General features: G+C 40.9%; 1 protein-coding gene across 10 annotated transcripts in view; it reads left to right on the forward strand.

Annotated features, from left to right (window-relative positions):
* The window catches only part of KIT (KIT proto-oncogene, receptor tyrosine kinase), an 81,277-nt gene that overhangs the window by 33,459 nt on the left and 26,224 nt on the right, over positions 1-21,594 (forward strand). For 5 of the 10 annotated variants that reach the window (XM_036334134.1, XM_036334209.1, XM_036334151.1 and 2 more), the window contains exons 2-7: positions 3,131-3,400; positions 6,314-6,595; positions 7,668-7,804; positions 11,869-12,040; positions 16,436-16,625; positions 18,681-18,796. In XM_036334134.1, the coding sequence (XP_036190027.1) occupies positions 3,131-3,400; positions 6,314-6,595; positions 7,668-7,804; positions 11,869-12,040; positions 16,436-16,625; positions 18,681-18,796 (1,167 nt within the window). The remainder of the gene's footprint in view (positions 1-3,130; positions 3,401-6,313; positions 6,596-7,667; positions 7,805-11,868; positions 12,041-16,435; positions 16,626-18,680; positions 18,797-21,594) is intronic. The other 5 variants (XM_036334144.1, XM_036334162.1, XM_036334183.1 and 2 more) reach the window with 1 other exon arrangement.

Here is a 21,594-nt window from a genome sequence, read left to right on the forward strand (position 1 = left end):
ACGAGCTACTACTTTCATCCGTCAGGCTACTCCTATTCCGAGACTTAACAAAATTCATCACTGAGAGCAAAGATTCACAAGCGTATATGGATGAAACCAAAACACTGGTCGGATCTAGGAAGGCAGGGAGAGTTAAGGCAGAGGCATAGAAATTGCTCTTCCCCTCTCATCAATCCATGTCTATGGTCTTTAAGATAACTTGTTATGTAAAATTATTTATTTACCTAAGATGCACCTACACTGAATTTATCTGAAAAATAAAAAAGTCGATATTAAGAAAAAAATTGTAAATGGAAGATTATAAGAGAGGGTTTTGCATGCCAGCAAAAGTTACTGGCGTGCCATGTTTGGCACGCGTGCCAGGGGTTGCCCACCCCTGACCTAGAACCATGAATGTGTTCTTCCTCTGACACAATCTATAGCACTTCTCATGTTGCTGATGCTTAATAACATTTTTTATTACAATTGACCTTATTGCTATCTTCTACAAATCAAGGCTGCTGAGTGTCTTCTGATGTGGGGTGTACTTTGCTTGACCTCATGGTTGAAAAGCACCCAAATGAAATATTTGTCTGGATAACAAACTGGACTTGAGACTGGTCATCTGTAGACACCTGCAGGGGACAGTTTCAGCCCTTTAGAGCACATTCCGTCGGTCCCTCTTCACGGATCTTACTTTTTACCTTCAAATGTCAACAGATCTTTGATGTTCTTTCAGTTTTAGCCTTTGACTACAGACCTGCTTCTCTGCTTCCTCTTGCTGTAGCTCTCCAAGGAGAGGTCTGTACTTGCAGCCTTTAACCTTGGAGCAAACAAATTCCCACTCAACTGAAATTGTACTCTTGGATTTCCTGTGGTCTCGTCTAACCAAATTTAGGGACTTTTGTTCATGTTGATTCCCTTTGATCTTGTTCAGCATCTGTCCTAGACCCACCTTTTCTTTGAAACCTCTTATCTGTTGCCTTCCTTGCATCTTTAGCCTTTCCCCTTTCTTTCTGGTGGTCTTTTTTTTTTTTTTTTTTTTTTTTTGTCTCTCTTGACTCTTTTCTACACCCTCTTAGCTGGAAGCGCTCTCTAAGATTGATACTCAGTGTTTCTCTTTGTTCCACAAACGCTTTTCCTTGATTATCTGTCCCCGGTCTTTTAACTTTACACATTATTGCTCTGCTTCCACCACCTGCATTTCAAGTCGTTGAGTGAGAAGTCTTTCTACTGCCCAGGTAGTGCCTGGGAACAGGTCTCTTGCCTCTCCTGTCCCAGTCCCTTTCTGACTGTCTCCATCTCCCTGCCCTAGCCATCCTGAACTTGCAGAGGGTTTCCTGGTATGGCTTTCTCTTGCTGCCTTTGCCTCCCTCCAGCCCCTATCTCCACCTTAGACTTGGATGGCTTTAGCTCCTCCTTCAGAGCTCTGGTCGGTTCTTGTCTCCAGCCTTGCATGTGTGTGGAGGGGACACACATACTCTGCACAGGAGCCATTTCCTCCAAGAACCTGCAGAAGTGATGAAAGCCCCCCCCCGCCCCCAGGGTGTTCTGATTTTCTCTTGCCTCGCCCACCACACCCAGGGGCCTTTTCTTCTCTCTTCCTCATCCAGGTCGCCCATGATTCAACCTTTTGTGCTTTAATTGCACTATAACCTAGAACAGTGATGGCGAACCTATGACACGCGTGTCAGAGGTGACACGCGAACTCACTTTTTTGGTTGATTTTTCTTTGTTAAATGGCATTTAAATATATAAAATAAATATCAAAAATATAAGTCTTTGTTTTACTATGGTTGCACATATCAAAAAATTTCTATATGTGACACGGCACCAGAGTTAAATTAGGGTTTTTGAAAATGCTGACACGCTGAGCTCAAAAGGTTCGCCATCACTGACCTAGAACCATAAATGTGTTCTCCTCTGACAGTATATTTCATCTTCCTTTTGAGTCTCATATCCTTAATGTAGGTCCTTATCACTTTTGCCTCCCTGAGGACCAGAGCTTTTCACCGATCTCCTTGAATCGAGGTGATGTTTGGTATCTCATTTATCTACTGAAAAACCTGTGGGGACTCTACATGGTCTCTGAGGTACATTCCACGTATGTATACCAGATGTCCAGGGCTCTGGATGATCTGGTTCCATCCTACTTAGCCTGCTTAGTCTTACCTCACATGGTCTCCACTGTGTTCTCTTCTGCTTCCTCTTGATATTGTCAAGGTCCAGCCCATTTCTTACTTTTTCTTCAGCTTGTAGCTATGTTTCACTTATTCTGACACTTGAGCAGTGTGTTGTAGCTCTGGAGTTAGGCCCACCTGTAGGGACCACTTCCATGGACTTTGTCCCAGCACCTGGCATGGTGCTTCTGCAGATTATGAGAGCACAATTAATGAACAGATGTCTGCATTTATGCAACAGGTGCATGAATGGATGAGTGAATTGGCTGCTGTGAATTTTCTAAGGTTCAGGCTTCATGTTCAGAGTCTGAAGTTTCCATCTTTAAACTACCAAAGAAACTTATCTAGACATTAGGTTGATTAGCCTGCAACCCAACATTTGCCATGAAGTATCTCGCGGTCTGATCTTTAAAATGGCATTTTTATTTTCTGCCTTATTGTTTGAAACTCGTAAACAGTTCTCCTTTTGATGACTATCACCATATAAGGAGAACTACATAGAAATAACTGAATTCACAAAGCTTTAAGAAAAAGCCAAGCTATGTCATGGTCATGTGCATTTTGCCAAAAAGAGTGACAGGCCAATGGTTGCTTTTTTACAGTGTGGGATTTTGTTTTTTGTTGTTGTTAAGCCGGGTGGGTATCTGAGTGTTAGCATCATCGCAGTGGCCCATATTCAGAAAGGAAACTTGACCCAGCTGTATGTTTGACCCAGAGAAGGCCTTGGCATCCAGCAAGTCTTGGCTTGTAACACCAAGTGTTACCTCAGGATTAATTGAGGGTTGCAGAAAATAACTTAACTTTCTAGAGGAACTTAAACTTTAAACAGAACTCTTTCTGACTATAAATAGCAGGGCAGCTTTGTCCTATTTTTATTGTACACAGAAGATGAAAATCAATATTGGAAGAGATGCTTTATTTCGCCAAGGAAAAAAAACCATACTCAACACAATTCCCATTTTTCTTGGCAGGCTCTTCTCAACCATCTGTGAGTCCAGGGGGACTGTCTGCACCATCCATCCATCCAGCAAAATCAGAGTTAATAGTCAGTGTTGGCGACGAGATTAGGCTGCTCTGCACCGATCCAGGATTTGTCAAATGGACTTTTGAGACCCTGGGTCAGCTGAGTGAGAAAACACACAATGAATGGATCACGGAGAAAGCAGAGGCCACCAATACAGGCAATTACACGTGCACCAACGAGGACGGCTTAAGCAGTTCCATTTATGTGTTTGTTAGAGGTAAATGCTCAGCTTTCTTTGATGCTGTGCTTCAGAGAACTGAATATCCTGTTCTTAATTATGGATGACATATCGATGACTAAGCTGTGGGTAAAACATTGCTGGCTGGATCGAGGAAGCCTAAACCAAATTTTTCTTTGCTAGTTTCTCCATCTTTTGATACCTAGTGGCTTTGGATATGATTCCAGCTGGAGGTCTGCAAGGCTGTGACGCTCTTCCTAATGAGATTACAGTATGGTCAGCCCGTTTGTCCTGGTGCTCTGGGTAAACCCTGAGAATAAATTAGGCCCTTTGGGAAGGCTGCATTTTAATGCCTTGAGATCTCAGATACTCCCACTTAGTAAAAAACGCTTCGGGGAACTAAAGGTCTCCAAAGGCCTCCACAAGACCAACCCTTGAAGAGAACTGACCCACTTTTAAGGGATAAACTCAGAAAAATAACTCAGTCAGCACAGCACCCCATGTCCTTCCTCGGTTCTTAATAGATGTCAGTTGATTCATTTGAAAAATGGTGATCTCTTAGAAACAAAAGAAAAATATGTTCATGGGTTTTCTGTAACTCATTTCCTGTGATGAAGTCAGTGATTCAGCTGTGTGTCTTTGTCAAGAGGAGGTTTGCGGGGGTGGGGGCGGGAGTGGGGGTGGGAGGTGAGTACCTTTTTGTGTTGATGTAAAAACTGCAGCACTTGAAGCTTAAGAGAGACAGCCAGGTTATAAAGAGTCATACAGGCCCACTTCTAGTCCTGGGCTGTACCTGGAGTGGGGCTATCATTGAAACGGGCCCGAGGAGGGGGCCTCATCCATGATATCGTGGAAGAATAATGAATACATTTATCCCAAATCATAAACCTGAGCAACCTCAAGAGTCTCGGTTCCTCCCTGCAACGTTTAATAAGATCACCTACTCCAGTGGTCGGCAAACCGCGGCTCGCGAGCCACATGCGGCTCTTGGGCCCCTTGAGCGTGGCTCTTCCACAAAATACCACGTGCGGGCGCGCACATACAGTGCGGTCGAAACTTCGTGGCCCAGGCGCAGAAGTCGGTTTTCGGCCTGGGCGAAACAAGTATACAAGACGAGTGTGGATGGGAGAGTTGGAAGGGGTCGACCTCAGCGAACTGTACCTCAATCAGATTGAGGACGTTTTTAGCAAAGGCCAGCTTAGGGGTACCCTAATTAAGTTAATAACAATGTACCTACCTATATAGTTTAAGTTTAAAAAATTTGGCTCTCAAAAGAAATTTCAATCGTTGTACTGTTGATATTTGGCTCTGTGGACTAATGAGTTTGCCGACCATTGACCTACTCTGTCTTCTTTACCTAATTGTCATTAGGGAGACAGAATCGTGCACATTCTAGCTTTATCAGGGTTAAATAAGATGACTCACATGGTCGCCATAAAGGGTGCCATGAAATTGACTCTGCCTCCCCTTAGTTTGTATGTTGTCTTTCCTACTTGGGTGGCTGAAAGGAGTCCACATTGATAGGCCACAGCTCGGCCTCTGGACACAGCTCCATAGCTGTTGAGCCAACCTGTGCCCTGTTCTTTGACAGAGGTTCTCTGTGTTTTCCAGGTGGTAATAAGCATTCTGCTTATTAATAGGATGGGTAGACAACTCACGAAAAGGGGAAAACTGCTGAATTAGTCAAATCAGTCTCACAGAACTCACCAATTTTCTGTACAGGGGAAGTTGTCCTCCATAACTTAGAACTAGACTTAATTATTACTGACTTAAGAAGTTTGGATACTTACATAATTGAGGTTACAGCAATGTAGAAAATCGGGGCATTGTTGTAAGGGCCAGACTCAAGCAGCTGAGAAAGAGTAGATGGAAAAATGACCAACACTGGCCTTAGACCATTGTTCACCCACCATGAAGTAATTTATTCACAAAATAAGTGAAAGGCTGAGAGCTACATAATTCATCTTAGAAAACTCTTTTTCAAAATTGGTCAAAATTAAATGGTAAGACGTATATTTCAGTTATATTAAATTGATTTTTGTGGACCATCTAATTTCCAGATTGGAAAGATAATAAAACACAAATCTGTTGGCCCGACTGTGTATCTATATTACCTGTAAACGGTGGCAGCATATGGTGGATACAGAATGAGGTTTGTCTTTGGTTATATGGGGTCCCAGTCTGCCTGAGGCTTTCCCAGTCCATCCGACCCCCTTTCACTCATAAGGGTTCTGATTTAGACAATAAAGTAGTTGCTACAGTATTCCTGAAACTCATAAACTCCCCTTGTGTGTTTGAAATTATTTTATTTCCAAAAGTTATACTTAACTTTTAAGGAGTTTGAATAGAGTGAGGCCCCCATGTTATTTGTACTGGGGTGGTCGGCTGATAGTTTTCTAGATTCTATTCAGAAGCCAAAAGATCCTGGAGACTGGGAACTCTGGAAAGGGCCCTGCCAGAGGGGTTAGAGGAAGGACACCTTCCCCTGACCCTAATGGGTGTTAACAGACAGCTTACAGAGAAAGAGTGATGGTTATGATAAAATATGAGCGCACACATTTTGGTCTCGGTCAGAGCTGGGTTTGACTTCTGCCCAGCCATTTCCAGGCCACAATATTTTAGGAGAATCACTTTTTTGAGCCTTCAGTTTCTTCATCTATAAAAGGGGGATAATCATAGTGCCCATCACATAGGGGTATTTTGAGAATTAAATGAAATATATGGTGTGTAATGGTCCAAGCTTAGTGTCCTACACATGGAAAGTGTTTAATAAACATTAACTCTTACTTGTTAGTGTTATTTGGGTAAATCCTACTTTTGCCTGCAAAGAAAAAAATTCAGCAGCCTTTGATCCACTGGGAATGGTTGTTAGGAAAGGTAATGTTTTCGATCTTTGAAAAGTGTTTTTTGGTGCCTGTGACCAGATTCACTGATTTTTTTTATATGTCACAGATCCTGCAAAGCTTTTCCTTATGGGCCTGTCCCTGTATGGGAAAGAAGGCAATGACACGCTGGTCCGCTGCCCTCTGACTGACCCGGACGTGACCAATTACTCCCTCACGGGCTGCGAGGGGAAACCTCTTCCCAAGGACTTGACGTTCGTCGCTGATCCCAAGGCTGGCATCACCATCAGAAACGTGAAGCGCGAGTACCACCGGCTCTGCTTGCACTGCTCTGCGGACAGGAAGGGCAAGTCAGTGCTGTCGAAGAAATTCACCCTGAAAGTGAGGGCAGGTACGGGCCCTTGATGACTTCCTTCTGGGTGCCGGAGCACCCGTTGATCGAAAGAGGACTTCTCTCTTCTCAGTGGTCCATCTTGGCATAGTCAGTTGGGCAGCTGGCTCTTTAATTCCCCCAACTTGAAATAATGTCAGCGGCTTGTGAATTCTTTATTCCCCAGGGGACCAGCCCATGACTGCCTCCAGCTGGGTGTGTCTCCCAGAGATTGGCATTTAGACCATACTGGGGACAGTCATAAAACCTATTGACTTTAGGACATGCCAATTTCAAAATTGCGTGAAGTGTTCTTTCCAGGAGAAACCCACTGGGAAGCTTTAGTTACACTGTTTGAAAAGATTAGCGTACACATTTTTCACTCCCTTCTTTGCTATTGATATATGGGCCAGCTTTCTCCTCAGCTATTTAACGTTAATGCATTCTCAAACCATTCCTAATCCGAGGAGGAAAGTACCAACTAACTATGGACCTCATTCTCATTGTGACATTATTTTGGTTGCAGGTAGGTATCTAGATTTTTGTATTTCAGAGGCCGTCTTACTCAACACCAGTTGGCAATCAGCTATTGAATAGTTTTTATTAAGGCTTTTGAAAAAGTATGCTCACCGTGGGATTAAGGGAAAATTTGATTATTTAAGACCTGGGATTTTCACAAACGAGCAAGATACCATTTTTACAACACATGGGAAAGATGCCTGTTTGGTTAGAAGAATATAATTAGTTGTAGGTCACATCCTCACGAAACTGTCAGGGTTGTGTGAGATGAAGATGAAAGCTGTGTCACCTCGCCTGGGCTTCTACCTGTTTCGAAGTAATATTGACCAGGAGCGGTATGATCTCAGAGTAGACACTTCTGTTTTCCCCACTCAATATAAATGAAGGATGATGCGTGGTTACATTGTTGATGTCTTTAGATATGCAAGTAATACAGATCTGTTAGCACCATACTTCATATTTTTACTTCAAAGATGCCAAAAGAAGCTGTGTGCATTTGAGGAAAAATGGCAAGTGAAAATTCCATGCTCTGATAGGGCGCATTATTTGAGGGCCACGTCTCTTTTCATTCTAGCCATCAGAGCTGTACCAGTTGTGACAGTGTCCAAATCCAGCTATCTTCTTAGGGAAGGGGAGGAATTCACAGTGACCTGCTCCATAAAGGATGTGTCTAGTTCCGTGGACTCAATGTGGATAAAGGAAAACAGCCAGGTGAGCGAATTGTTCCCTTCATTTTTCTTACTATATCATTCTCTGCATGTGGGAGAGTTTCACGTTTTTTTTTAAAGTCTATTAATTGTCCTGGGGGATGGCTCAGCTGGCGTGTCTGTCTGAGGCGGGGACTGTCTGGGAGTGTGTGCAGATGCATATCTTCCCCTTTCATAACACCATATGTGGCTGTGTGCATTTATTATTGGTAAAAAGTACATGTCATTTTGTACATTTGTTTTAGATCATCTACAAGATAACTTCAGGATTATGTTATTGCTTCATGCTGTGTCTTTGAATAACTTTAGTTAGGGAAAGTAAAAAACACACAAAACTAATGGTTAACTGCATAAATACCTTGATTTTCAAGGCTGTGATTGATATACTCTTCAGGCCAGATTATTTAAAACATTGGGAAGAGTTGCCAGTTTTTTCCCCTTCCATATTTAAAAAGAATAATTCGTCTCAGATATTTACCAGGAAGCTCTTCTCTCCCTCGCAAAGTGGCTCATCCATTTGAGAGATGGGTTTCTTTTTGTATGGCTCTGATTGCCTCCTTTGAGGCTGGTTACCTGAGATCAAGTTGCTAATGGTTTTCTATTTGTTTTAGTTGCTATTAATAAAATGGTTATCTTTAATCTGAAACATTTGGACAGGTTTAAGTTCTCATTCATTTAACAAATGCATATTGAATGTCTACTATATGTCAGATTACTATGTTAGGTATAACTTAAAATAAATTTTAGCCAGTTATATTTGAAGTCCCCCCCCCCCTAAATACTCCTATTAACAGCAGGGTCTTTAAAATGTCTAATTTCCTTAATATTTTGTTTACAGTTTTCATTGACCGAGTTTTCAGTCATTTTTGTTTGAATAATCTTGGCCGTCTAGGTAGTTAGTTGTCACAGTGATTTTTTTTCCAGTACCCATGTATGCATCATATTGGAAAAAAGAAAGGCTATATGTTTCTCCTTTTCCTCATCATGCCCTGTATTCAACAATGGCAATTTTATGCCTTTTAAAAGAATTCTTTGCTAAACAAGTAACCATGGTGATTAGCATAATGCAAAGCATCATGATGGTATTCATGTGGACCTGTGATGGATGGTACCTTGCTAAATGAAGCCTGCCATGGACTAGAAGAATGGATTGTCCTGTGGACTTGTTCTTTCAAACCAATGGCTCAGAGAAATAAGTTTTAGTTTCCATATCATGTAATTTAATAAAAACAATAGCTTATGTATGGACTTTCGACTAACCTTCCTGAACACAATCCTATATTAATTGGGTTTTTATAATTCTTGATTTCAGATGAGAGAACAGTTTAGACTGTGTGTGTATTTGAGCTTCAACATAACTTGAAAATTAGCCTTTTTGAGAGGAGAAATTAAATCGCCCCAGGCGGTTTTGCTCTGAACCATTTTTCCCAGAGGCCCTGCATGCCATTCCCAATTAATCCACTGGCACTGGCAGATAAGCCTTCAGTGTTGGGAGCTCTTTGGGGAAATCCCAGTGTGCGCACCTCCAAGGGTTAAGGAAAACCAAATCACGTGCAAGCAATATGTAATGTGTGACTTGCAGATGGGGCTCATGGCTCTGTGCCAAGGTTCATCTATGAATCTTTTATTGATATCCTTTGGCTTAATTTGGAATACTTAGCACTGTTGGCGCTATCAGATTTTCTTTAAAATCTATAGTATTTGATTAACCATTTAGAGTACGTTTAGCTTGCAATGAAATTTAGGGTAAACTGTTTTAGAGTTTTTGCAGTTGTTTTGTTTTAAAATGTGAGAGACTCTGAGGTTTAGTCAGCACTTGTAAATCTTGGTTAGCTTTTCTAATGTTTATAAATCCTTATATTTTTACTTGCTTTTGATGATGATCTTTGACAGTATCCACAATTATGGATACTGTCGAAGATCATTCTTTGGGTATGTGTTGACATTGCATCTTTTATGTCCAAGTCACTCCTTCTGGCACTCACATGTTCAGTGTCCCTCTGTAGCTCCCAAAGGCAGACTCTTGGGCTCTTGTAAGAACTACAGGGAAGATACCTGAAATCAGGAACATGGTATATTATCTGCCCATTGTCACTCTGCCTTTGCAGAGGAGAAGACTGTGACATGATGGACAGGGAAAGGTTAGAGAAAATGTCACTTCACCTTGCTATTGCATTTTCTTAACAACTGATCTTACGCAGTGAAGTGGCAGATGTCTGCCAATTAATTACCAGAAGAATCTCTTAGAAGGGAGTATTTTTAAATCTACACAGTGCTCCTAACTGGAGAGGCCTTTAAAAACCCTTGTTCCCTCAGTCCCTTTCAGAAACAAAGGACTGGTGCTATTCCTGACTTGTCCGGGATCTCACAATTAGTTAACAAAAAGGTTTCTCTTCTTGTTACTCAAAACATTCAACGTTGGCAGTCAGCATTTATGTGTGCTTATTTTAATGTAAAAAGCTTTCCAGAACGACCCTAGTATGAGAAACAGAAATAGGTATAATGCCACATTGTCTATACTAGTGCTGTGCCATGGAAATACAAGGGGAGCCTCCGGTGTAATTTTAAATTTTCTAGGAGGCACATGACAAAGAGTAAAGAAGTAAAATTAATGATTTTAATAATATGCTTTATTAGACCCAATATATTGAAAATGTTTTTATCATGTTATTAACATAAAATTACTAGTGGGCTATTTTACATTATTTTTTTTCATATTGGCTTCAACATATTTTATATTTTAGACACAACTCAATTTGGATGGTTTCTTTTGAAGTGTCCAGTATTCCAAATTGGCTAGTTCTTATAAAATGCTATATTGCCTGCATTTTTCATACTCTCGTTCTGTCCCCACACATATGTATTATCATATGGTTGCAGTTTTAAGTTACACTCAATTTGTGTTTTTTAAGTAATGGAAACATTTTCTTGTTTTCACATATTCATAACTTTTATGCCTGGTATACATTTAGTTCATCTGAGTTTTTACTATAGTAAACATCTTGGAGCTTTTGGTTTTTGTTCAGTTATTTCGTTCAGATTAATTTGCTGGAGTGATCAGGGCTATGAACATGCTGCCAAGTTGCTTGCCAGCGAGTCGTTCTGATTTACAGGACTGTCAGAATGGTCAGACGCTGAGCGCTTCACTGGGGCGTGGCCAGCGAATCACCCTTGATCTCCTTCCATGTCAATATCAGCTCCTATTTACTTTCTATTTTAGTTGTTGTTATTTTTTCCATTGTAATAGGAATGTGTCACATTTCAGGAAATTTGGGAAGGCAGAAAGCTATATGCTGCTCCTTTTAATCTTTTCAGAGAATGACTATAGTTTGTTTTTTCCCACGACATTTCCCGCACAAGAAATCTCCCCATGTCTTGTCTTCAGACAAATAGTAAGAGTGGGATGGTGATAACACAAGGGTAAATTCACATTTTCTCTTCAGTTCATGCTTAAATAAGTTGGGGCTTGGTCTTATGTGTATTACATACCTCAGATCTCCCTTTGATGAGAGTTGCCAAAATTCTGCTTGGTAAAAATTGTAGGGTGAATTTTCAAGTTAGTGGTAGACATTGTGGTTCTCTTTTTATGCATGAACATAATATACACGCTAATAAAACAGAATGTTATTTTTATTAGCAATCTGTTTCTTTCAATCACTGGAATATAGAATAAAAATACATAATAGGAAATATCGATGTAAGTATGCTGAGTCAATATACAATATCAGTATTCTGCAGTATTTCTTATACAGTGACTTCTAAGATTTGGCACTGTTAAAAATATTTAGCACTGCAGAGAATTTGGAATGATGTAGGCTGTGGTTATTAAGAAATGAATTTTCATGTTTTTCCCAATCATTAATAATGACTCTCTCTCAATATAATCCTGTAATATGAAGTGTTCCAATGACAGACTTGTCATGATGCTTTATTATTCTTACTTAAGTAGTGTATAATGAATGCTAATATGGAGAAGTTAATTGCTGCTATTTTTAATTTATCTAGGAGAGATCCTGAATATAAAGTTTATGGTAATCTTTGATTTTTTTTCTCTCCTTCTGAAACCAGCAGACTAAAGCACAGGTAAAGAGCAATAGCTGGCATCAAGGTGACTTCAATTTTGTACGTCAGGATAGGCTGACTATCAGCTCGGCAAGAGTGAATGATTCTGGAGTGTTCATGTGTTACGCCAATAATACTTTTGGATCAGCAAATGTCACAACAACTTTGGAAGTAGTAGGTGAGTATCTCTATGGGAATGTATAAATTACTGGCAGTAGTGAAAGAAGAAATTACTGATTTCCTTTTTATGTAAATGGAATGTTGAACAGATTCTTAGAAATTCTTATCATTACTGAATGAATGAATGATGAATGAATGAAAATGATCATGGTAGCCTCTTCCAACTAGAGCACAAAAGCAAATTCTACCTGTTTAGTAGAGGGAAGTGGAAAGCTGTAACTGAAGTTGTTCAAACCTTTCATTCTCTGTGCTTCCCACCCCTACCCCCCAAAACAAATAAAGTATAAGCTGAGCTTTTTCAAAAATTCTCGTCCTTGCTGAATGACTTGAGTTTGGAAATGGATGTAGAATTTCTCTGTTGAGGAATGAAAATGCTTAAAGTTTTTTTCTCAGAATCTTTTGGTAGGGCTCCTCAGCCTTTTGGTTTATTGTTTTATCACTCATGGCTCTAGCTCAGTGGTCGGCAAACTCATTAGTCAACAGAGCCAAATATCAACAGCACAACGATTGAAATTTCTTTTGAGAGCCAAATTTTTTAAACTTAAACTATGTAGGTAGGTACATTGTTATTAACTTAATTAGGGCACTCCTAAAGCTTAGGAAGAGCCACACTCAAGGGGCCAAAGAGCCGCATGTGGCTCGCGAGCCGCAGTTTGCTGACCATGGCTCTACCTCATTTGTAGCAGGAAGGGATGAATTGGGCTTCTCCTTCCCACCCCACCCGACCCTACCTCACCTCACCTCACCTCACCTCACCTCACCTCACCTCACCTCACCCCACCTCACCCTATTCTTCATCCTTAGAGGCTGTTGCATGAACCCTCAGAAAGGAGGTCACAGGGACATGGGTCACTGGTTCTACAGAGCATAAACTGGAACATGGTAACCCGTTCCCCTAACCCCATCATATCTGATACACACATTGGTTTAGCCTTTTCTCCCCTACTCTAGAAATCTCACTAAATATGTATTTTTCCAAGCATCTGCTTAAAGAGAACAGAGTGTAGTGAAGTATTTGATGTTTTGATTTATGGAAAATAATAATGATTGTAAAATTACCTCGTTTACACATTTTTTGTCTTTTGAGTATTGTTTGAATTTAATCTATTTTCTTGTCTTTTTAATGCAACCTTTTTTTAGTGCTTGACTTTGATGAAGTACTTGTAGGGTGGAGAAATTCTTCATCCAGCAATAATAAAACGATGCCATATCTGTTTTCATTTTTTCCTTTCTCCCCATATTTCTTCAATAACTTATGTAGCAATGGTAGAGGCCTGTGATTTGTCCCACGAGGATCTCATATAATTTTGGTATATTCTGCCCATGTTGTAATTGAACAGACTGAACATGGAAAAGACACTTGGGTTGCGATTATATAGAGTCGGCACAGAGAAAGAGCACTACTCTGTCCCTGAGTGTGATTGTGAACCATTTATTAATTTGAATAGAAGGCTATGCTTTTAAAATATTAAACTCAGTAAGTGCTAATTTGCTAAGTTGATTAGGGAGCATGTTGATATATCAGCTTCAGCCCCAGAAAGCAATTAGTAAGGATGTTTTGAGCATATTGTTGTATGTAATCAGATTTTTAAAAATCCATTCATCAATTTCCAAGAATATAACTGTATAACTGGAAAGACTTGTGGCTGAGAAATATGAATCTGGTTTTGGAGTGGGTTCGGGTGGGACAAGAACAGGAAGAGACAAAGAGAAAAGGAATTTCTCCCGGGGCTGGAGTAGAATAGGATTTGGAATACAATGTGGAGTGGTAGAGAGAACAGGGCTATGTGATGGTCCAAACTTGGTTTTGAGTTGGGGCTCTGCCACTTAACTTTCTAATGTACCCTACTTTCCCTCTGCCTGTATTGTCTCTTCTGAGAAACACAGGTATAAATCCCAAGCTGTGGGGAGGAGAAGAGGCAGTAGGTTTTACAGAAGTACCTGGCACAGTGTTTGCTCTTAATTAAATATTAATGCATTATCAGTTTCTTAATGTAGGTGTACTTGAAAAAAAATCATACTTTTATGTTATAACAACCCAGGTGGAGTTCTTTGATTCTAATAATTCTTACACTTCATGAATTTCCAGCTCTATTCCAAAATAGGACATAAAACTATATTGAGCAAACCAGACTATAGAAAAACTTGGAGGGGATTTCAAGACAAGTATTTTATACATAATGATTGTGAGAGATACTTTTGTGCGATATTGTCTATAAAGTTTGAATATTTTTTTCCATTGTGTGGTTTGAATTTATAACCTTGAAAACCTGAAAATGTAGTGTAGCAATCAGAGGAAATATTTATTCCTTCAAAATTAACCTAAATTAGCTGAAAGAATGGCAGAGGATATCATTTATGATTCAGGAATTAGAAAAAGGTGATGCTTTGCATAGCCAAATTCATTCAGATGATTTTCCATTCTCACCTGAAAAATCCTTTTTCAATTGGTACATAGAACAGTTGGACTCTATTTTTTATTCTGAATCTGTAGAAACTAAAGTGCACTAGATACTATTTTGGCCATGTCATGTGGGACTTCAAAATATTTAACCAAATAGCACCAAAAATAATGATAAAATTCCATAATTAATTTTTGAAAACAATCAGAAAATTAAAAATTCTTTCATAATTCCACTGACTTGATATAACCGTTAAGATTTGTTATATTTATATTTTTGTATACAACATGGTGTTATTTATACATATAACTCATTCTGTCTCCCTCTCTCATTCTCTTTCTCTCTTACTCTCTTTCTCAATGAAAGTAGACACTCTAGGGCCGTGGCCGGCAAACTGTGGCTCTTTGGCCCCTTGAGTGTGGCTCTTCCTAAGCCTTAGGAGTGCCCTAATTAAGTTAATAACAGTGTACCTACCTATATAGTTTAAGTTAAAAAAATTTGGCTCTCAAAAGAACTTTCAATCATTGTACTGTTGATATTTGGCTCTGTGACTAATGAGTTTGCCGACCACTGCCCTAGGGTATGCTAGAGTAAGAAGAGGTCAGCCTTAGCTTCTCGTAGACCTGTATTCAAATGTGGGCTCTCTCATTGGATAGCTAGCCGTATGGCTTTCCAGGACTTGATTTTTTCCATCTATCAATTAGGGGTTGTAAGCTTTCTCTTTTAGTATTGTAAGATTAGATATTTGTTATAATTATTAAATAAAATGTGTGCTAAAGTACTTAAGGCAGTTCTTGGTACATAGTAAGTATCCTATAAATGGTAGCTATAAAAAATAATATTGGCAATTATTTTATTGTGTTATTTTTCAAGCTCTTCTAATATTACTATTACATAGGTATATCTAAGGGCTATTTTATTTAACCAGTTTCTTATTTTTTAAATTATTATAACTAATGTAAATAGCACTTCTTTTGTATGTAGCCATTCACCTCACTAAGAAGAACTCTCAAATGGAAACTGCAGGGTTAAATTGAAGAATAATTTTTTAAAAATCTACATTGCTAAGTGCTTTCTAAGAGTTGTGTCAGTTCACAGTGTGTCATCCAGTCTGTCACTTTTCCCACACTTGCAAAATTATTTATTTCAAATTAGTTTTGCTATTTTTCTTTCAATAGGATGGATATACTTTATTTTTTGAAGCAGCTTTATTGCAGTTTTGCTATTTGTAATAAGTGAAAGTGATTCATTATCTTAATTACTAATTTAAATGTTTTTCCTTCTACATTTTTATGTTCTCTTTTTCCTGTTACCTTAATTCATTTTACTATATAGACATTTAAAAATGTTTATGTATTCAGATTTGTCTTTTACGATTTTTTTCTTCTGTTGCTTCTAAAAAACTGAGAATACTGCCCCCACCCCACCCTGTAGATGTTTGATGGGAGTCAGTTCTGTTGTTTAGTTAAAAACATGGTTTGTTAAGATGCTGTCCTTGGTTCATCTGTAATATAGGATAGATGAGATGACCAGAGCTTATTTTTCAAATGCAGCATTTTTTTTTTTATTGAGCATTGAGGCTGTCTGTGCCTTCTTGATTTATGTCACCTTCTTATCAAATAAACACTTATATTGAGTCTGGGTATGGGCTATATTTAGTCCTATAAATACTTTTTAACCTAACACGCATCAAAGACTAGTACTAGAAGATTTATAAGATGGTGATAGGTCTTGAAATAAGAGAATTGCTGAAGAGGTAGAGACGGGTGAATAAACATTTCACATGTGTGTCCTTTCTTCCTTCATGACAGTGATTCTACAAGAGCAAAGTAAATGTCAAATGGCTAGTTTAAGCCCTCTTACTTGTTATTGCCAGTTCATGTTGGAAATCAGTCAGTTATAGTTATGTTTGTAATCCAAGGACGAAGTTGTGTTTTTTGTTGGGTAGTTGTAGATAACGGTTTCTTTCTGTTTTATTTCATTACGATTAGATAAAGGATTCATTAATATCATCCCTGTGGCGAATACTACAATATTTGTAAACGATGGAGAAAACGTAGATCTGACTGTTGAATACGAGGCATACCCGAAACCTGAACACCAACAGTGGATATATATGAACAAGACCTTCACTGATAAATGGGAGAATTATCCCAAGTCTGAGAATGAAAGCAATATCAGGTGAGAAAGGGGCCTTGCTCTGGGGATTTCCATTTCCCCTCTTCCACTGGCTTACCAGGTCCCATTACTGTGACCCAGGAATGTATGACAGGCCATCTGGCAAAGAAGGAACGTCCGGGGTGCTTCCTGAAGTCTTCATCCCAACATTTCGTTTTGCCCTGTGTTTAGAGCACAGAAAAAAGCCCGTCCCTCAGTTTTCTCATTTGTAAAACAGAGCATTGTTCTTCTCAGGAGTTCTGAGGATGCTTCAAAGCAGCAACTTCTATGTACGGGACCCACTTCAGAGAAAGGGGAAAGTTAGCACCTTTAATCATTTTTTTTTTTTAAACTATAAGAAACTAAGAATCATTGAGTAGCTCTGGGCTGGGCAGTGAACCTGAGCTCTTTTACATCATATCTCTCGTTTGATTCTCAAAACAATTATAACAGAAATAGCAGCAGTAGTAACGTTATATGTAAGCTGCGTGCGCCTTTTTCTATCTTATGCTGTTCTAAGTACCTTTCATATGTTAACTCAATAATTTTAGTCCTCACAAACCTACGAGTAGGCACTCTTATTTCCCTCATTTCTAGAGAAGAAGAAACTGGGTTAAGTAATGTGACTCAGATCAAAGGGCCAGTAAGCGGTAAGTGCCTAGATAGAGTTTGTGTATTTATCGAGTCAGGAGCTGTTGGCTGTTGTAAGAAAGGGGTGAGAGATGCTGCTGTTCTGGCCCAAGGCTTAAGGGTTGGAGGGAAGAGGATGGATTTGGGAGGTGTTCAGGCTACTTCCTTACCAACACTGGGTGATTGAGGGGATAGGAGAGAGAGGAAGGAGCTGAAGAAGCCCTGTAGGATCCGTCAGCCAGGTTGGAGGGTGAGAGGCATTCTCATTCAAGGAGATGAGGGGGCTAAGGGGTTGGGGTTTCTTGAACTTGCAGTTGACCGTGGCATCGAGAGGTGATGTTCAGGTGGGAAGTATCTAGGTCAGGTTCCCTAGAAGCAGAGCCCGGGGCAGGGGTTCTTAAGCAAGAGCTTCATTAAGGAAGACAGAGACCCACCAGGGAGAGGGGGAGCAGGGTGGGAGGGGAAAGGAGGAACGAGAGGATGTGGGTGAGGTGAAGCTGAGGCACCCCTTGACTGGAGCTCCAGGGTGCTCTGGAGCTGGGCTTTTGTCCGGGGTCAGTCACTCATGGGCTGTAGACATGGAAGGCAGTCCATTTTCAAGGGTGTCTAACTGCCCAAGGGCAAGTCGGGGGAGAAGGTTGCAGGTGTGTGGGTCCGTATACCTGCACCTACGCAGGGGAGATGGTGGCATAAAAATACTCTGTAGAGGAGGCATAGGCCAGGGAAGTCTGGACTAGAGGGAAAGGTCTGAGAGTGAGCAAACAGCAAGCAGTTCAGTGCAAGAGTGGATTGCCCAGGGAGCATGTGCAGTGTGAGAGGAGTCTGAACACACCACTGCTCCTGTCCAGGTGGTTGTGTGGGTCCAGGCCTGCCAGGGCGCCCCATCTACACTGGAGCCTATGTCAGTGACTCCCCCAACAGTCTATGTGCTCAGTCAACACAGCCATATCTGGCGGCCCTGCAGTAAAACCAGAAGCTTGAATAGCAAATATGCAAAGGACGCCCAGAAGAAGTGGGGTAGGAGGAACACTGGGAGATTGTGGTGTTGCAAGAAGGAAGGTGAGGGCAACCGCATTGACCTTGCCTCTAGGGCCCTGCAGCGACAGCGTGAAGACAGCCTGCCCCTCTGGGGTTTATCCGGGCCAGTCTCCTTAAAGCAAAAGCAGGGCAGGCTCGCTTAGGACATTGGTGGGAAGGTGGCCATGAGGACAGCTCAGGAGGCGGGAGAGGCTGCCGTGCCTGTGGGATTGCCTTTATGCTGAGAAAGCCTCTGTATTCTCACACAGCAGGCACTTGTCCCAAATTAAATATGTGTGTGTGTTTGTACTCGTTAATGTGGATCTTGTTAATACTGAGCTAAGTGAGCTGTTTCTCCCCAGATAGACACAGGAAAGACATGTACTCGGGGCGGCAGTCCACAGTGACTGACTGACTGTCCTCTCTTTGTAGATATGTAAGTGAACTTCACCTAACCAGATTGAAAGGGACCGAAGGCGGCACTTACACGTTTCTAGTGTCCAATTCTGATGTCAGTTCTTCGGTGACATTTAGTGTTTACGTGAACAGTGAGTACAGCTAATAGCTCCTTATCTTTTTATATTTTTATTGTTTCGAGCTGTGGCTCGTGTTTGTAACAGCTGCAGAACCGAGCTCACTGTGTACTGTGTAAATAATGTTTCATGATAATTTTGACCTTAACAAAGACCCTGTGGTTTAGTGGTTGGGTGAAGGTTGGGCGAATGTGTACGAAAACCCAATTCCTTGTCCTACATTTCACTGACCCCGGGACCCTGTTGCTCAAATTCTGGGTGCTGCTTTTGACGTGAGCAGAGGAACCAAAGAAGTTAAAAATAACAGTTCTTTGGCCCCAGCCAGTTACTCAGTGGTTAGAGCATCGGCCCACAGACTGAAGGGTCTTGGCTTCAATTCCTGTCAAGGGCACATACTTTGGTTGCAGGCTCCATCCCCAGCCCCGGGTTAGGGCGAATGCGCAAGACAACCAATACATGTGTCTCCCTCACATTGTCGTTTCTCTGTCTTTCCCACTCCCTTCCACTCTCTAAAATAATAATAATAATAATAATAATAATAATAATAATAATAATAACAGTTCTTTTGAGGGAACATTGTTGGTTGTTGAAATGAGGATTCAGAGGTTGAACAGGAGCTGGACTGACATGATGATTTTGTTGTGATGCTATTTGGTTTGGGGTTGTGACATTTTTTGTGTTGGGATTGTCTTCCACTAAGATGATGCAATATTGATCCAGCCCAGTGGGTCCCCACCGAGAACCACGTGGGTACGGTGGGAGCGGGGAGCATGATGTGGACGTGGGAACCTGAACTCCTGCATCTTGCCCTGCTGTGGGCTGCACCCCCAGTAGCGGAAGTGTCTCTGCACAGAGGTTGGGGCCAAGGGAACGCATCGCCAGCTGGTTTTTTTCCAAGTGCAGGGCTTCCTCCTGCGGCTTGTCTACAAATCCCGGTACCTGCCACACCACACCAGCCAGCGGCCCCGAGGATGGGAGGCCTGCAAAGACCCGGAATTCTAAGGGGTGGCCCACAAAATGAGCCATCCTGGGTTGGGGGGTGATGAGACAACCTGGAACATTCCCTAGAGAACAACTTAGTAACTGCTGAGCACTTTGTGTGTGTCAGGCTGGGGGACGGGAGCCAGTTCCTTGCCCTCAAGGAGCTGGATGAAGTGTTTTTAATGTCACTTTCTCATTGGTGCGCAGTGGTGTGGGGGCTCGGTGGCCTGATCCCTGTACAAATGGCAGCAAACAGCTAGTGAGTAATCCTTGGGCGTTTCTGATGGCTGCTCTGGAGTCTTTTGACTACGCCAGTGTTTCCAAAATTGTGTTTTCTGAACAAGATACGTGTTCAGATAAAGAGTCACATCTGTGCACTTAAACACTTTTCTTAATTATAGGCCTTCCCTGAATCCTTACTATGCTAAGGTGTGTTATGACTTCCCAGGAGGGGGCTGTGGGAGGGAGCTGATATCCCAAACTTGTTTGACCACAGAATTTCCTTTTCCAAGGGAATCGTGTTAAGTAATATCTCAGTTCTTTGGAACAGTTTTGATTACTATGGTATCTCATTAGCCCACAATTCAAATACTTCTCAATTAATTCAGATGTTAATCAGAGGAGCTGAGTGTAGTGTAGTACACACGAGCACAATTATCTGCTTCTGAAAAATCTTAATATTCAAGTAACTGAACAGACGATTGCAGGCAAATCAGTATCCTTGCAGTCCTAATACGCATACTTTCCACCAAAACTTTCTTTTGGGTGCTTTAGTGAGTTAATTAACACATCCATCACCTCACATATTTACCCGCTTTGTTTTGTTTTGTGTGTGTGTTACATTTTAGTTTGGTGAATACATTTAAGTTCTGTCTTCGCAAATTTCAGCTATGCATCAACTATAGGCACCACATTATGCATTAGATCCTTAGGCCTTATGCATCTTAGAACGGAGAGTTTGGATCCTTTTGCCAACCTCTCCCTATTCCCCCACCCCCATCCCCTGGCAACCACTTCTCTGCTCTGTTTCTGTGATTTTAACATTTTTTTTAAGATGACACATTACGTAATGCCATGCACTATGTGTCTTTCTCCATATGGCTTATTTCACTTAGCATAATACCTCCAGTTTCATTTATCTTGTCACAGAAGACAGGATCTTCCTTCTACTCTTTTAAGGGTGAATAATATTCCGTTGTGTACATATACCACATCTTCTTGATCCACTTACCCATTGACGGGCACAGGTTGTTTTTATACCTTGGGTATTGTGAATAACTGCAAGATAATGGTTTTGTTTCCTTGATATACCCATAAGTGGGATTGTGGGATTCTGTCTGTGGTAGTGCTGTTTTTAATTTCTTGAGTAATGTCCATACTGTGTTCCATAGCGGCTGCACCAATGTACATTCCCACCATAGTGTACAAGCATTCCCTCTTCTCCATATCCGTGACAGCGTTTATCTCTTATCTTTTAGATAATAGCCATTTTAACAGGTGATCTCATTGTGGTTTTGATCTGGTAGCATTTCCAGATATGTATTATGAATTTTGGCAGGTGATGTCTAGGCAATCTAGATTATAAATAGACCTCTCTCCAATCTTAAAGGTCTGTCTTTTAATCACAAACCTACCAGTCAAGTGAGAGGGCTGTGGTACTCGGGCGGTGGTGACAGGCACACAGGCAGGACAAGTAAGGCATAAAGACTAAAGGGTTCCTTGCATTTTGGGGCTTACACAGAACACGTGAAATGTTCAGCTAGATTGGATAGCCAGCTGACTGCTGAACTGCACCAAATTAACTCTCAGAAGTCACCAATTTCACTCTGTTT

This window comes from Myotis myotis, unplaced genomic scaffold, assembly GCF_014108235.1.
Source record: "Myotis myotis isolate mMyoMyo1 unplaced genomic scaffold, mMyoMyo1.p scaffold_m19_p_1, whole genome shotgun sequence".
Classification (NCBI taxonomy): domain Eukaryota; kingdom Metazoa; phylum Chordata; class Mammalia; order Chiroptera; family Vespertilionidae; genus Myotis; species Myotis myotis.